Source organism: Falco peregrinus, chromosome 5 (genome assembly GCF_023634155.1).
Source record: "Falco peregrinus isolate bFalPer1 chromosome 5, bFalPer1.pri, whole genome shotgun sequence".
In the NCBI taxonomy this organism is placed as follows: domain Eukaryota; kingdom Metazoa; phylum Chordata; class Aves; order Falconiformes; family Falconidae; genus Falco; species Falco peregrinus.
In genome coordinates this window covers 67,877,875-67,893,758 of record NC_073725.1, presented here as the reverse complement: position 1 = coordinate 67,893,758, position 15,884 = coordinate 67,877,875, and the positions used below count along the sequence as shown (strand labels likewise).

Sequence of the window (15,884 nt, the reverse complement as noted above, 5' to 3'; positions counted from 1 at the left end):
AGGTGCGAAGCCTGCTCTCATAATGCAGCTTCCTCCACCCGTCTGCAGAGGTGACTGCCTCCCGTAATAGCTCATGGCTAAAACAGGAGGCTCTTTTTGAGTTCACAGACAGCAGGGATCGGCTGGTCCGTAAACAGCAAAACCCCAAAACTGCAGCAATGCAGGGAAGTGCTTGTGGCCGTGGAAACTGGCCGTGTCAGACCAGAGGAAAAAAAATAAAAAATCTCCCTCCAGACATATTAAAAAAAGCCAGGCAAATTTGGCAGAGGCAATGACAGAGCAAAGCCAGGCATGAGTGACCAGACTCTGTGGGCGCTTTCCATACAATAGGAAATACAATTCCAGCACGTGCTGAGCAGCAGCGTGTGGAGCTGAGCTCCTGCTCCATACGGCGCAGGGATTACCTTCTTCCCCTTTCCTGGTGGAGATTCAACTTTCCAAACCCCCATCCAGATCTAAAGAGCAGGCATTGGATAGAAAACCCTTTCCTTCCTTTCCAAGCCCCCTCCTTTAGATCCCACCCGGCAGGTTCCTCCTGGACCGTAGGGCTCCTTGCAGCCGAGCATCCCCGTTGCCCGGGATGCTGCCCCATGCAGCCAAGCCCACGTGCCCCAGCGCTACCACATGAACTTTAGCACCCAGCGACGGCTTTTATCAAACATGCTCAACCTCACCCTGCCCACACGCTGCTGAAAATAGTGTTTTCACGGGGGGAGGGAGGAAAAAAACCACCCAACACACATGGTGAAATGTTTCCATTCTGAAATGCCCTTGCAGTCTCTTCCTTTGCGGTCACCGCCCCGGAATACACGGTAGTCCCCCAGCAAGCAGCACCCATGGGTGCCTGGGCAGTGCTGCAGCCCTGGGGAAGAACCCCAGGCCAGGGAGAAAGGGAATGGTTCTACACTGTCTGTTCAGGGCAGCCAGAAGCACAACAGTCTGCTTTGGTGTTTCCCTCCCATCCAAAGGAAAACTAGGCATTTTTCTAGTGGGGAACAGACATGTTTTCATTGAAGAAAAAAGAAAAAAAGAAGAAAAACTGGACAGAAAATGTATGAGGCATCTTCCCCTGGTGTTAGGTACGGCCTATTAATGGCACCACCAGGGAAACCAGGAATAAAGAGGGAAACAGGAGATGATGATCCAAAAGGCTTTGAACCCATGGCAGGATGGCACCGCTCCGGTGCTGGGCTCTGCCAGCACCCCCCTGCGCAGGCAAAGGCCCTTCCCTGGAAAGGGGTGATCGCATCCTGCCTCCACTCCGGCTTAGTAAGCAAAATGGGAGGGGGAGGATTTTGCCAATCTGCTTAACCCAAAGCCATCACTGAAGCCTGCTGAGATGCAGGTTAATGCACTGGGGCGACATTTGGGCTGGCAGGCAGCTCCACACACGGCTAGGAGGTTTTGGGGTGCAGATGAAGGCAGGGGGGGAACGCAATTCCCCAAACCAGCTCCCCTGAAGGGCTGGGCAGAGACGGGAAGAGAGGGAAGGCTGCTTGGTTTTGCAGCCTTAGCACAGGGGCTTTGAACACAACCCAGGTATCGCAGTGGGTTCCCCCACTACAACCCCCAAACCTGAGACACTCCCCTTCCCAATGATGCCGGGGGTCCCAACACGGCACGCCAGCACCCTGGCACCCCTCACCTCCAGCAACAGCCGTATGCACCGGTAACCATCCGCTGCCGTTTCGCTTCAGAGGCTTAAACGTTAAGTAAACAAAGGTCAAAATGTCAGAGGATGGATCTCCTAAATGACCTAATTTTTAAAAGAGCTTAGCAGCTCTATTTGCCGCAGTGCCGGCAACGTTACACAAATAACTCAACAGGTTGTGGCATCAGGCAGATCACAATTACTCCTAAACCAGAGGAAAGCCAGGGTAATGTCACGCTAGTTTATCTGGTCAGCAACTGCCAGGCCTCCCATCTGATCATAAACCGCCGCTCCCACGCGTGGCTTGAGCGGTGAAGCGCCGAGCCAAGTGCCTCTGCCCTCACCAGATCAATCAGACGCTGAACCAACAGGGCTCCTGGCTTGTGCGCGGCAAGAAGGACCGGCAACCCAGTGCCAGCTCTGTGCCACACTGCTCCTCATCCCGCTGCCCTCGACTGATGGTCTTTTGTGGGACAGCGAGCATGGCCTGGCACCTGCAGGCTGCTGCACACTCGGGCATCTCACGGGATGGGGGAGGTTGGGAAAGGGGGGGCAACCCCCAGCCCCTGCGCCCTCCTTTGTCATCACGCAGGCAGGGGAAAAAGCAGCAAAACCCTCAGCAGTAGAAAATTTTACATTTTGTTGTCTAAGAAAACAAGGCAGAAGGAAGAACAGAGTTTTCTGGATCACAATGTATCTAGCCTACTGAAATATAAAAAAAAAAGTTCACGAGTTGGGCAAGAAAATCGGAACGTGCCAGCAGAAGGTGCTGCTTTCAGCTGCCAGGAGATGCCCCCTGGGCACAGGCAGCAAACCCAGCTGCACTGGGACTCACCCGAGTCACCCCTTCACAAGCACAACCCAGGGGCACCGACCAGGAAAGGTGGCGAGACCCCAGAGCCACAGCAAGGACCAGGGCACAGGCAGGGCTCAGCAGAAAATGCCAGGAATCTCCCCGAATGCCATCTTGCTCCTGAGCCAGTTACTGAAATCCTGCAGAGAGGTGCTAAGGGATCTTGGAGGAGGGGGGGGAAATAAAAAGTCAGGAGATACTGGGAATAAAATCCCTTGAACAGGACAGGGGTTTCCCTTGGAAATCCTATCTTTGGATTTACCTCTGCCGATTTTAGCGTGCAAAGGTGAAGCGCAGCGGATGGCACCTTGAGCAAGGTGCACCCAGAGACTGGCTGGGAGCATTTGGCATATCCAGCTCTTTACAGCGTTGCTTCGCTGCGAGTTCTGGCACCCCCTGCCTTTCCCACCCCTGCAGGCTCCTACCCCTGCCTTCAACCCTGCTTAACAAGCCATTTCCCAACCTCCCTCCTCTCCCAGCATGTTCTCTCTTGCAGGATCTGGCTGTGCTGGGCTCAGACGAAGCCTCTCCCATGTCTGCCTTCACCCTGGGCTTCTGCAGAGAAACCCACACACGCCGGCTGTGCTCTCTCCTCCCAAGAGCAGATTTGCTCCCGGGCTCAGAGACAAGATAGCAGAATAAAAACTCCGCTTTCCCGAGCTCGCTGCCAGCTCTGGCAGTGGCCGGGTTTGGCCTTGGCGCCCAGGACCGTGGCAGCATCTCACCTCCACGGGAGCAAACCGTGCTTTGAAATAAACTTGTGGTTTTACCATTTCTCTCCCCAAGGTGCATACAAATCAGCCAAGAAGAGGTGATTCAATGCTGCCTACAGGTTTTGCCGGTGCCTGCCGGGAGGAAGGCAGGTGCCTGGCCGAGGTGCAGTGCCCCACGCTGCTGCCAGCCTGCGGGGAGTTCACACCGGTGCCCCTGCATCACCCCGTCCCTGCTCCAAAACGGAGCCCCAGTGCAGCCCCCCCGGCACCCACCGCCCCAGCCACCCACCACGCACCTCCTCCCCCCAGCTCTGCCGGTAATTCCATTAGAGTTACGGCCTGGGGAAAAAGGGGAGTAAAAACACAGCCGGGGACTAAAAGGGAGGAGAAGAAAAAAAAAAAATGTTAAAAAAACAGGAGCAGCAAACCCTGTTGGTGGGCAGATTAAAACCATTGTCCAGGAGGAACCCAATCCCTAACAGCTCACAATACACACAAGATTAGAAACACTCCTCTGAAAAGAAGCTAATTACTAGAAATAATTACTAGAAAGAAATCTGTTATGGCTTATCAGTTTCCCCTGCTGTTTGAGCAATCCCCCTCCCCCTCCTTCCACTGGAGATGAATGGTAAAATAGTGGCAGATTTTGAAGACTAGTGATTTAAAACAGAAAAGCCCTCCTCACCCTCTGGGACAAGCCAGTTTGTCACCGTGCAGTGTCCTGGCAGCACCCCAGGTGGCCAGGGATGGTCCCCATCACCTTTCTCCACGTGTCCTCTGGGGAACAGCACCAAGGGATCAGCGCGGAGCGATGGAGCTCGCAGGCATTGCTACTGCACCCTGCTCATCAGGTTCAGTGACCCCTGCCCAGCAGCCTGGGGTGATTTTTATTCAAAGCACTGAAGGTATTTCCATTCAGGGACTTACTTGCTTTTTCTTTTTTTTTTTTAAATTTAGGTTATCCTGTCCAGTGCAACACAGGCCAGACCTCTTCGCCCAGTTAGCCTTGCAGACAGCTCTGGTTTTCCCCATCACCTCGTGGAGCTGAAGTTGTGGCAGGGAAGGAACCTGAGCTTTGGAAAGCTGACAAAACATTGCCCTTGCACCATCCCCTTCATCAAGGGCATGAGCAGCCTCACCTGCAGCTCCTGGGGAGCCCAGAGGACAAGGGAAGGCCAGCTCTGGCAGCAGCACCCACAGGTCCCAGCAGCCCCTCTCCTGCTCTGCATCCAAAGTGTCTCCCAAAGCCAAGCTCCCATCGTGCCGGATGCCGTATGTTCATCTAAAAGAACATCCATAAGCCCCAAATACCACATCCCTCTGTCCCACCTGACTAGAAGCCAGGACTTTTCAAAGCACGGTGTCTGAATTCAAACCGGTTTTGGACTAGGTGTGCACCAAGCAATCCGCAGGGCCATCATCCCAGTGGGGATGGGTTGGACTGTGGGCTGGACTGGGGCTGCCTCCAGGTGAGCAGGCAGCAGCCATCCCTCCAGCGATGGTGTCTCCTGCTGCCAGGACTGCTGCTGCTCGCAGGAAACAACAGGCACGCTGTCCCTCTGGGATTAAATCTGCCCGGCACTTTGCACAGAGCTTTGTGCTCACCCAGTTCCACCCTGGGAGCGGAGCAGCCCCCTCCACACTGCACTTGGGAGGGGGACCCTGGGCAGGGGACAAGGGCACGGGCTGGAGCGATGGCACAGAGCCTTGCAGGGCTTTCAGGGATGTGCTGGCAGTGCCCTCCTCCCATCAAACACAGACCTGCTTTCCTTCTCTTCTGGGCTACACAACTCCCTCTAGCCCAGCCCTTCTCATGCAGTTTGTTTGCTGCCCTGGCACTACTCCCAATTTTCCACCCCTCTAGCTAAAATACACCTGACACCAAGGCTCTGCACAGCTTCCACGCACCATCATCATCACCGCTCGCAAGCCAGACCCACCTGCAGCCAGAGCTCCCCTGGCCGGCACTGCAAAGCCAGCTCCCAGGGACGCGCCGGGAAGAGATTGGGATGAACAAGCTCGCACATTCTGCTGCTCCTTTATCCAAACAGCCACTACACTCTGCAGTTCCTGAATCTCTCTCCTCACCCCCCCTGCTTGTGTCAGATCAGTTTGTGAGTGCCGAGATGCCTCATGTGGGAAGGGAGCGCTCAGCTGCACCCCTGCTCCTCTCCCCATACACCACAGCCCCGAAACACTGCCAGTCTTCAGGGGCAGGTGAAGTCTCCGTCCTCAAAAGGATGCCACCAGTTTCAAAGCCCAGGCTGTCAGGAGCTCCCCAGCCCACCGAAGGCTGGTGCCAGTGGAGCCTCCTTTCCATTTGTATGCATGTAGAAAATAAGAGCCCAAAAAATCAGTTTACCTCCATTTCTTCAACAAGCGCTGCCTGGGGAGCAGTGTCCCTTCGCTGCGGGAAGGCTGCTCAGTGCCCCAGTGCACACCGTTAAGAGGGGACACTGCCCTGACTCAAGAAACACAAAAGCTGGAGGACACAGGTTCCTGGAGGAGGCCAGCCCCACCCCAACGGAGTGGTAGCTGGCACAGACCAGTGCTCAGAGCCCACGCCAAGGGGGAAGCCAAGGTGCACCTTTTCCTGGTGGGGCCCTTTCAGCTCAGCCTCCCACTCTAGCTGGCCAAATGCAGCATTTCCAGCACAGATCACGTTCCTCCTGAAATGTTTCTTACAGCAGTTTCTGATCCTCCTTGAAGAAATAAAAGGTTGAGTAGGAAGGAGACAAATTCTGATTTTGGAGAAGGACTTAGACGATCGTCTCACACACACCTTTTGTCCACCTGGTACCACTGGACATGTCCATACTAATCTGCTCCTTCCATCACCTCACATTTTAAACCCCACAGGTTCCACTCAATTGCTTCATTAACACGAGCCTGCCCAGCCCACTGCCCCCAGGGGGGACCTTGCTGGACACCAGGGACTGGCAGCTGAAGTGACATATCTCTAAAACTCACCCTTCCCTCCCACTTTGCCACTGCTTTTAGGCTATTGTATGCAAAAGCCATTATTTATCTTCTTTCTGCTCTCCTTTCTCTCCTTTTCCACTCATTTTGCCACTAGAAAAGTTTCCAGAAGCAGCTTGGGAAAGAGGAAGAGAAAATCCCACCCATGGTCTTCCTCCAGTCCATCCTTCTCAGCACATAAGCACAGAGGCAAAGTAAAGCTTATTTATGTATTTTGGAACCTGCTCCAGGAATTGATGTTTTCTACTTTAACCACATTCAATTTTAGGAACAAAAGCATCTCTGAAACGTGAAGAGCCCCCTGCCCCTCCTGGCTGCTCCCTCCTGGCCTCCCCAGCCCCTGTTTCAAGCAGCAGAGCTATAGTGCTGCACCCAACCAGCCAGGCTGGTGGCCAAAACCTTGCACCAGCACAGGGGGATGCAGTCCCAGCAGGGACTGGAGCCTCGGACACAGTGCACGACTCCGTCCTGCCGGCCACTGAGCTGCAGCTTGTCCTTTAGGCCCAGACAGCTGGTGGAAATGACCCGCCGGGGCGGCAGAGCTGCAACTCCACGTGCTGGGGACTGGTTGGGCTCACAGCCTTGCCGGGGAGTGCCGCCGCGCTTGCCAAAGACTGGGAGCCCTGTCTTTGAGAGGAAGCCAAACACGTCTTCCCTGCACACATCAAAGGGGAAACCTCCGTGTTCCTCCCTAGGCAGCTCCTTCTCAGCTGGAAACTCTCAAGGCTGCCTTGGCCCCAGGTGTGGGATGGGTTGGGATGGGTCCCCCCCACGCACACCCCCAAGAAACCCTGCTGAACTGCATCAAGGGTAGCCTGTCTTATTAAGATACGTCTCCTCTGCTTTGGTTACATCGTCCTGGGGCAGAAAATGAGAAGGAATAACCGTCCTTGCAGAGGGACGGGACGAGCCACTTGGAAACGCTCTTCCACGCCTGTGCAGGACCCCCAAGGGGCAATTAAACGTTGTTGTCTCTCAACAGCAAGAGGAACGACAGTGGCGAGCAGAGCTAAGAGTGAGCCCTTCACCCCAGACACCCAGCCAGGTGGGGCAAACGTGTGGCCACTCGCTTCCCAGCATGACCCCGCTCCTCTCTTCCCCTTTCCGACCAGCTCCGCAGGAAGAACCTCCTGGTGGGGATTTTCTGTTTTGAACACAGCTCCCTCTTCCATCCCCACCCTTCAAACCACCACCACACGCCGCGAAGCTACAGGACCCCTGCCCCAGCACTGCTCCTGCCACGCTTGCTGCAGGATTTTAACCACCACTGCGTGGGCAAAGGTGGGGAGGACTAACCCCAGCTCCTAACATCATTAGAGCTCTCTAAGCCCTTCAGGATGGCTATTTTTTGCTCTTAATCTCTCCTCCCACCCCCAAGCTGGGAGAGGTAACTGGGTAAATTGTGGCAGGTATCTGGTCACGCACGATCACCACCTCTGGCACTCGCCAGTCCCCACCAGCTCCTTGTGCTGCTCCGTTGCAGCAAGGGATGGAGGAGCCAGATGGAGCCTTTGCAGGACACGAGCAGAGGCCCTCCAAATCCCACTGCAACGAGGGGGAGCAACTCCAGCTCTCAGGGGGAGCAACACCAGCTCTCTTTGGAGACTGCACTGCCCTGGGGCTGCCAGGCTGGAAAGCAAAGCAGCCACCAGCCTCTTGGAAGACCTTACGATGAACGTGTCTTTTCTCCCCCTCTCTCCTGGCGCTTTTTCCACCCTTGATTACCAGCTCCCAGGAGCAAACTCAGCCCACCCCGTGCCAGCACGGCAGGCGTCAATCTCTGCTATTGCCTTTGGGTGCTACTGTAAAGCAGGGAAAAATAATCACACACATAAAATACAGCAGCTGTCACACACATCAAGCACTGAGGAGACCCTCTGGACAGCAGCTCCTTCAACCACAGCTTTGGTAACACCTGGAGCAGGTCCAACATGGGGAACAGCAACACCAGCCGGTGCAAATGCTCCCACCACAGCGTGCCATTCTGTGGGAGGTTTCCCCTGCTCTGCCCAGGCACCCACCAGGCAGCTGAAAGGCTCTTACCCACTAGTCCAGCTCCCAGGAATGGTGATGAAGATATGCTGTTGTGAGACGGCAGGTCCCTGTGCTCGCTGTAGTGGGGGCCTTCCCCATAGCTCTGCTGAAGCAACAAGGGAGAGTTACCACGGGGCATCTGGGGATGCTGAACCCAATGCCAGAACGCAAGCGGAGCTCAGTCTCTCTGATAGCAGGAAGTGTCAAAGTCAAAGGTTCCTCATAAAAAGGGCATAGAAATGATTTTATTCTCACAGCGAGGGTGAGCAAGGCAGTGCAGCCATGAGGCCATGGCATTGGGAGGGGGTATAGCACCAAAGCAGGGACGTTTGCCCTGTGCTGGGGCAGCTTCTGCCTTTGCCCGGCAGGTGAGAGCCAGGCAGCCCCTCCCCAAGCCGGGGAGGGGGGGCAAGGGTGTGAGGTGAAGGTCTATAAAAATGAGAAATGACACCGCAGCACCTGCTCTGCCACTGACCTAAGGGAAGGGAAAGGTACCATTGCAAAAACGAATCACACAAACCCAATAAAACATGAGCATCTGTCAAAATAACACCGTTTCAATTAAGTTAATGTCTCTTCCCTCCTCAGGCCCCAGTTACGCACTGTTGCAGCCTCGACTCCTTCCCTGAGAAACCCTTCCCAGGATCTCCATCCCCACCTCGGGCTCCTCAGCTGGCTGGGGTGGTAGATCCCCTCCCGGCAGCGCACCAGTGCACAGTGGGCGCCCAGCAAGCGTTGCTGAAGGCACAGCTCATCAGGTGAGACCCCTCAACCTGCTCGGCCACAGCCCCACGTGGGGACCTCTCCCAGCCCGTGGCCAGGAGCCCCCCCACTCCCCACACAACAGCCGAGGGCCGGGAGGGGAGCCCACATGGGGGGGTGGGCCTAGGGGAGCTTTTTGGAGGAAAAGCCTTCTCCAGGGGGACCTCAAGGCAGCAAAGCCTGAGGAGATAGGGACTGGGGGTGTGTGTCGATCCCTCTCCCTGCTGTCATCCCCACAGGGTTACAGAACCGACATCTGAAACAGGGCAAGAAAAGCTGTTTCAGGTTTAGACCCAACCTGGGCACAAACGCACACGCCGAGAAGCCACGGTTAAAGCCCCCGTTTATTTTGGTTGGAGTTCAGTGTTTGTGCTTTATCCTTACCCTTCCTTGGTCAAATGTGGAGCTGTTTTGATCTCCCGTTCCCCAGGAACCTGATCCCGGTCTTTCATCCAAACCTACCGAAAAACAGGAAGAACAAAGGTTACTCTTGCTTTATCAGCAAAGCCTCAAAGGTGTTCTCGCAATATTAACTCTTCCTTCTACAAACAAAACAGTATTTTCATTAATAAACCACTTCCACTTGGCGTGACTGATCCTCCCCTCTCCCTCCTCACCTTCCCACTCCAGCTGGGAGTTTATTCCACAAACTTCAAAGCAAATCCCACCACAGCCTGGAAATGCTTCAAAACACGGGACAGTGGGAAGAGGAGAAACAAGTATTTTAACTCGCTTTATTCCAAACAGCACCCATGCACCTCTTCTCCCCGGAGACCGACATTGAAGAGGACTATGAATTCCAAACTCATCGCACCCATCCCAGTGCTCCAGCAGGACCTGATTTTTGCCCACGGTGCTGCTAGGTCATGGACCAAACTCTGGCCTTCATTGCAACCAAGCAGATTAAAAGAACTGAAAGCCTGAGATGAGAATTGCTGGGGTTACAATGTTACCTGTACTGGTTCAAGGGCATTTCTTATTTAAGCCCCCCACAGTCCCACGGAGGAAGCTGGGGTCCCACAGGGGGCTGATCAGAGCACACTCCTGTCCATCTCATTTTTAGTCCTCCCAAGCCTATCCCTGGCAAAGTGTATCCGACCCCAAATGGCAAGGGACCAAACAGGAGTGTTTTGCAATGTGCCTGCACACAGACTGCGGTAGGAAATCATCTCCTTTCATGGTCTGCCAGCTCCACACAGGCTGTGCCCCATGGGCTACCAGCACAAGAAGCACCCACGAAGATGGTGAACATCCACCTGGACACTAAAAGCCTGGGGAGTCGCATCCGCAAGGCTCTTGCCGTTCAAGCTGGTACCATGACTGCACAGATGAAACCTTTCCTGGAAGACGAGCCTTGACTCGACTCAGCATCAGGATTTCCAGCTGTGCTGGTCCATCTTCTCCACTCCAGCAAGTGACCGGGGTTCAGGGGGGCAGCAGTCAGCATTTCCCCGTTCAGAGGCTCACGGGGTAAGTAAAGCTGGCAATCTGAGAGGAGGCCAGACAGGGCAGGTCCATCGCTCTGCCCCACGGCCAGCCCCTGGAGATGCTACGAAGACACTGCGAGCTCAGCCAGGGCGGACATGGAGAAATCCCAGATCAGCAGGGGGCTGAGCAGCGCGGGTGGCATTGGCCAGAGCCACCTCTCTGCCTCGTCCCATGGAACCCCCAGCCCCGCTCAGGGGGTCTATGGCCACACTTGCCACAGGGCAGCACGAGAAACCTCTTGCAGCAACTGCTGGCAGCACCCAGCAGCACCCTGTGTCACCCCCAGCCCCAGGGGCTCTCTGCGGACCCCTCTGCAGTGGCTCTTCCAATGGCAGCCACGGTGCCAGCAGGGCCTTTCAGGAGATTTTCTTTGAGGAGCAGAGACCTGCTCGCAGCAGTGGTGCCAGCGGTGGCGTGGGACAGCGGCAGGGACAGGGGTGCATGCAGGAGCAAGGACACGGAGGGGCCGAGGCTGCAGAGCACACTCCAATTTCATTTTAGCAAAGCTGATTATTATGGCAAACACGCCGTGTATTTGTCTCCTCCGCTCCCCTTACTGTTCATTTAACCAGAAACTTCTTTCAAATTACATCCTTCTATTTCTGTGCCTTTGTGTTAATCATTTCCCCAGAGAATTGGTGTTTAATTGCTGTCTAATTTGCATAATTATGCATATTAATCTATACACCTAATGAATATTCATAATTCTCATTTAGATTTTGTTTTCTAATCAAAAATTTCCAATGTGATTACTGTGCAGAGCAGGGATAAGCCTCTAATAATACCTTGGATACTAGGGAGAATTACTGCCAATTCTCCCACCTCCTACTTCCTAGAATAAACTTTTGCTTTGCTAATGTGTTTTTCTAAAGCAATTCATCTGCATACCCTGCAAACACCAACGGAGATCAGGAGGCAGAAATGCTCCTTCTATTCATTTTGCTTTCACAGGTATTTTTAAAGCTCCCCAACGGTTCAGGGTGAAGACATGAGCAGGAACTGCAGCCTCAGACATCCTTGGCAAACCTGTCCTTCCAGCGCAGAGGGGCAAGGACTTCGGCCAGCGTCCCCACGAGGTGCTTCAGGAGCCCTGGAGCCAGAGGGGACAGCTGAGGCACAGGGGGGTCCTGATCTCCGTGCCCACCCCTGTACCATGTAGGACAGGCATTCGCAGGCCCTGTGTCACCCTGCCCTCCTGCAGAGCCACCCGGTCCTGTCTCTAAGCCACCCACAGCAGAGGAGCATCCCCAGGCCAGGATGCACTGGGTGAGGATGCTCAGTGGGACAAGCTGCAGGGGGGCTCTGGAAGGAGTTCAGGTGCCCAGAAGCCCAGAATTAATTTTTAGCCAAAATTCCTTAAAGAAAAAAAACATATCACTGCCAGGTCTCCCCAAGGAAGGAGGGGAGAGGAGATGGCAGGTGTTACGGGTGACAACAGCTGGGGCCAATAGTCCCCTAGAAACGGGGAAACCCTCTGTACAAACCCTCTGTACAAGCCCTGCTGCGGTGTCACCAGCACACCCCAAAGAGGGGTCAGAACCGTCCCAGGTGCTCCAACAGCACCCAGGCACCATGGCAGGCTGGGAGGACGAACCGCTCTCCCCCGAATGTGTGCGAGTCCCGGGCACCACTCCTTCCCTCCCCCTGCTCTTGGGGAGGTGCAGAGCTGGGGACAAGCAGCCCCCTGCCACCCTCCCCACAACAACCAGGGAAACCCTGATCTTCTCCCATCAGCTCCACAGCGGCCAAATCCTGCAACAGCAAACCCAAAAGGTTTTTTTTTGTCCCCCCAGGCGCCTGTGTTCATGTGGTCGCACAGCTGCCAAGGTGAAGCAAGGTTATCGCTCTCCCACCCGAGCAGCACGGAAAGCAGCCCACGGCTCTGGAAGCAGCCCCCTCAAGGCTCGGCCACCCCCCGAACATGCCCGTGCCAGCACAGCACTGCACGGCCAGCCTGCTGGCCAATACCTGCTGGCAAACAAGGTCTCACGCCTTCCCTGAGTTGCAGTCACCAGCATGAAAGGTGCTGGCGAAAATGTCCCATTCTCAGCCTGCAGGTGTTTTAAGAATTCAGGGATTTCTGGGATGAAGCCAGGAAAAAAACAGACTGCCCGCTTTCAACTCCTGGCACCTGTCCCACATCCAGCGCCAACCTGCTCTTCCCTCCCTTCGTAGCCAAGTCAGGGTCTAAAAATTTGGCAGCAAATGCCCTCTGCCAACCCTGCAAAACCCCAAAGCCTGGCCAAAGGGAGGTGCTTCTGGAAAAGCCCCCACCAGCAGGGTTTTGCTCCACTCACGCCATAAAATCCACCAAGACGGTGCCACCAACCAAGGTTGTCATGCATTCCCCAGCCTGCAGCACTCACCGGCCATGCCCTTGAGCCCCGTCTTCCCGCGGGCACTGCCTGGCACCCAGCAGCCAAGCTCAACCCAAAGGGAGGAAGAGGAAGGAGCAGAAGACAGGGGAGCCTGGGGTGAGAAGGGTCAGCCCCCATGCCGGCAGCCCCAGGGCTCTCCCCGAGCGCTCGCCCAAGGACACCCAAGCGTCCCACCCAGACCCTTCTGTCCCAGCAGCTCGGGAAGCGAGGCCAGGCACGCAGGGCACGGTCAGGAGCACCTTGGGGCACCTGGCGATGTGTCTCCTGCCTACGGGCATGGCTCACGTGCTGCTGGGCTCCCCCGGGTGAGATGGAGATCCTGCAGGCATCCCCCTCGCCCCCCAACTCTGCCTCATCCCTGGGCACAGGTTTCCTGTGTTAAAGCATCCACAGTCCCAGGCAAAAAAAATATCATAAATCCAAGTCACTAACCGAGATCGGGTCAAAACTCACGTGGCACGGAGGTGAATTACGTTTGCACAAGTGAGCTTAATTCTGGCATAGCCCAGCTCTGGAGTGCTTGGCTTTGCAACATTTACAACTCTCTTCCAGCGCAGGGCGTGTGTGCAGTTTTAGAGACGCCCACGTGTGCACGCAGCTGTTGGGAGCCAACTTTATTTTAAAATAAACCCGTTTTCCAACTAACCAAGTTAAGGCACACTTTCCAATTCAGAAATTATGAAAATAGGAACTACCTCCTCTCTCCATTAATACAGTTATTAAAAAGCGTACAGACTAATTGTGCATTTTAATAACCTTGATCATGAATATTCATAACACATTTCTTGCTCATGTTCTAATTAAAACATACTAATAGAATAAGATGTAGCTGTCAGACAGTAATTTTTTTTCCCCTTACGATTTTTGTGCCGTAGCTAGGAAGAGCTGATAGACAAGAACCGTCCTAAGCTCTCAGCATGGGTAAAAATAATTTGCCCAGATTTAGTCTCCGCAAAAAAAGCCCTTCATCCAACAGCGAGGCATAGTAAAAGGTGACACACAGGTGACCAGCGACACAAGGCACTGGGAGCCATTCCTCACCCAGGAGGAACAAAACCAGTTCAAACACACAACTCTGAACCAATAAAAGGCATTAAGGAGGGTGCACAGTTTTCTGCCCCGTCCCCACACCCCAGCAGCCACTTGCGGTCCCTCCTGCTCAGTTTCATCTGTGGCTTCCAGCTCCCCCCCCCCGGGTCCCTGAAGCCAAAAATGGTCCAAGAGATGCTGCACCCAGAGATGCTGCACCCAGAGATGCTGCTCTGGTTTCAATAACCCGAGCCCCAAAAGCTCCCTGGGCACACGTGCTGGTCCTCAAGCCAGCCCTAAGCCCCGAGGTGTTTTGTAGCTCTGAGCCCCTCAATGTGAGCACAGCACTGGGATGTGGCTTGGGAGGGAGCATGGTATCAGTGCCAGCCCCTGCTCTGCCCACCTGGAGACTCCCCGATGCAGGGGCTTTGCATTCAGGCCAAGGTCTTTCCAAACAAGCTCAATCCCTACTGATTCCTTTGCGAGCAAAGCTCAAGGGGTGGGCAGCCATGCCTTCAGACCTGGAGGACATGCAAGGATGCAGAGCAGCACACAGAGCTCCTGAGACCTCTCAGACCCTGTTTGTACAGCAAGATCCAGAGTTTTTGCTCTGAAATCCTGCACAAAGGGATACCCGCAGGAGAACATGAACCACTGCGAAGCTGCGACCCAGCAGGCTCAGGTGGCTTGAAGGTACCTAGATTTTGGTGTCAGGAGGATGCAGCGAGGGGTCGATCACGGCAGCCCCACGGGTGACAGTGGGGGTCACTGCTGGGGATGCTGCTGCTGCTTGAGCTGTGGCTGAGCTGGGCTGAGCATCTCCCTCCCCCAGGCCGCCCCTGCCCCTGCAATCTGCCAGCATCAAAGCACCCTCCCTAATCTGATTCCCATCAAAATGACTAGACTAGGCATTTTTTTATTTATTTTTTTTTTAAGTCTATTAAAAATATTTAGGCCAAACCCTTTGTGTGGCTGGGCAAGGCTGGGGAGCAGCCGTAGCTGCCATGAAGATGGCACCTTCCATCTTCAAGGGTCTACTGACCACAAGGTGCCCACAGCGAGGCTCTGAAAGCCGGGCAGCAAATCCAGCTCTGCAGCCGCAGCAGCACCCACGGGCCACAGCAGGACAGGGACGTGGTGACAGCTGGGAATAAAAACCCCGCAGGCAGCGGCACACCACACTTATGTTACAAACACACTTAACTTCTGCTAGCCCCAAAGCTACCCCAGGAGAAGCACGGGGAACCCTGCTCTCTGCCTGCCTCCATCGGAGGTGGGACAGCACGAGCCACCACAGATAGACACACTAGTGCCACCATAATTTGATTTGAAACCCAGGTGACAGAAGGCTGCTTGATAAACACTTCCAAATTAAGCGGCTTTGTGTCCTAATCGCTCTGGCGATCAGCCTCACAGCAAAATCTCTGCTAAAAGGGATTTGAAATCAATAAAATTAGTCAACTAGTAATTAGCTTTAGTCCCAGTCAAACCAGCAAAGTTGTTTTTCCTGGGAGAGTTGGCTCCCCAGACCCGCACATCGCTCAGCAAGGCAAATCCCACCGACACACCTCGTCACCTTGGTATCCCTGGGGAAAAGCTCCTGGGCAGAAGCAGAGCCCCAGTGAAGGGCAAAGTGGGCGCTGGGAGCGGCCACCAGCTCTGCCTGTTTATTTACCAGCCCTGTCCACCCCCGAATAGGAAAAAACAGCTGTGAATGGAAGGCAGCCGGTAGCTGTTTACAGGACGTCGATTGTGGATGGGACTATACAATTTGTTCACTTCCTTTTCCTGGCGCACGACAAAACAATTTTAAAAAAAAAAAAAAAAAGGCAAAAAAAATCCCCCAAAAGCAAGTGGTGCCGAACACCTGGAGGGCAGCACGGGGGCCTTGGCAATACCCCCCTGGAGGTCCCTCCCCACGGGGCAGACGGGGACTCCTCACCTAGGTAGGGGAGCCCCGTTTCATCCCCTCCACAGCTTTCAAACATGAGGTTGGA

At 54.6% G+C, this 15,884-nt stretch overlaps 1 protein-coding gene across 17 annotated transcripts in view; it reads right to left on the bottom strand.

The window, feature by feature from the left end:
* TCF3 (transcription factor 3) overlaps nt 1-15,884 on the bottom strand; it is an 80,227-nt gene that overhangs the window by 29,417 nt on the left and 34,926 nt on the right. For 13 of the 17 annotated variants that reach the window (XM_055806814.1, XM_055806815.1, XM_055806800.1 and 10 more), the window contains exons 4-5: nt 9,377-9,450; nt 8,240-8,336 (exon numbers count right to left, since the gene is read on the bottom strand). In XM_055806814.1, the coding sequence (XP_055662789.1) occupies nt 8,240-8,336; nt 9,377-9,450 (171 nt within the window). The remainder of the gene's footprint in view (nt 1-8,239; nt 8,337-9,376; nt 9,451-15,884) is intronic. The other 4 variants (XM_055806801.1, XM_055806816.1, XM_055806817.1 and 1 more) reach the window with 1 other exon arrangement.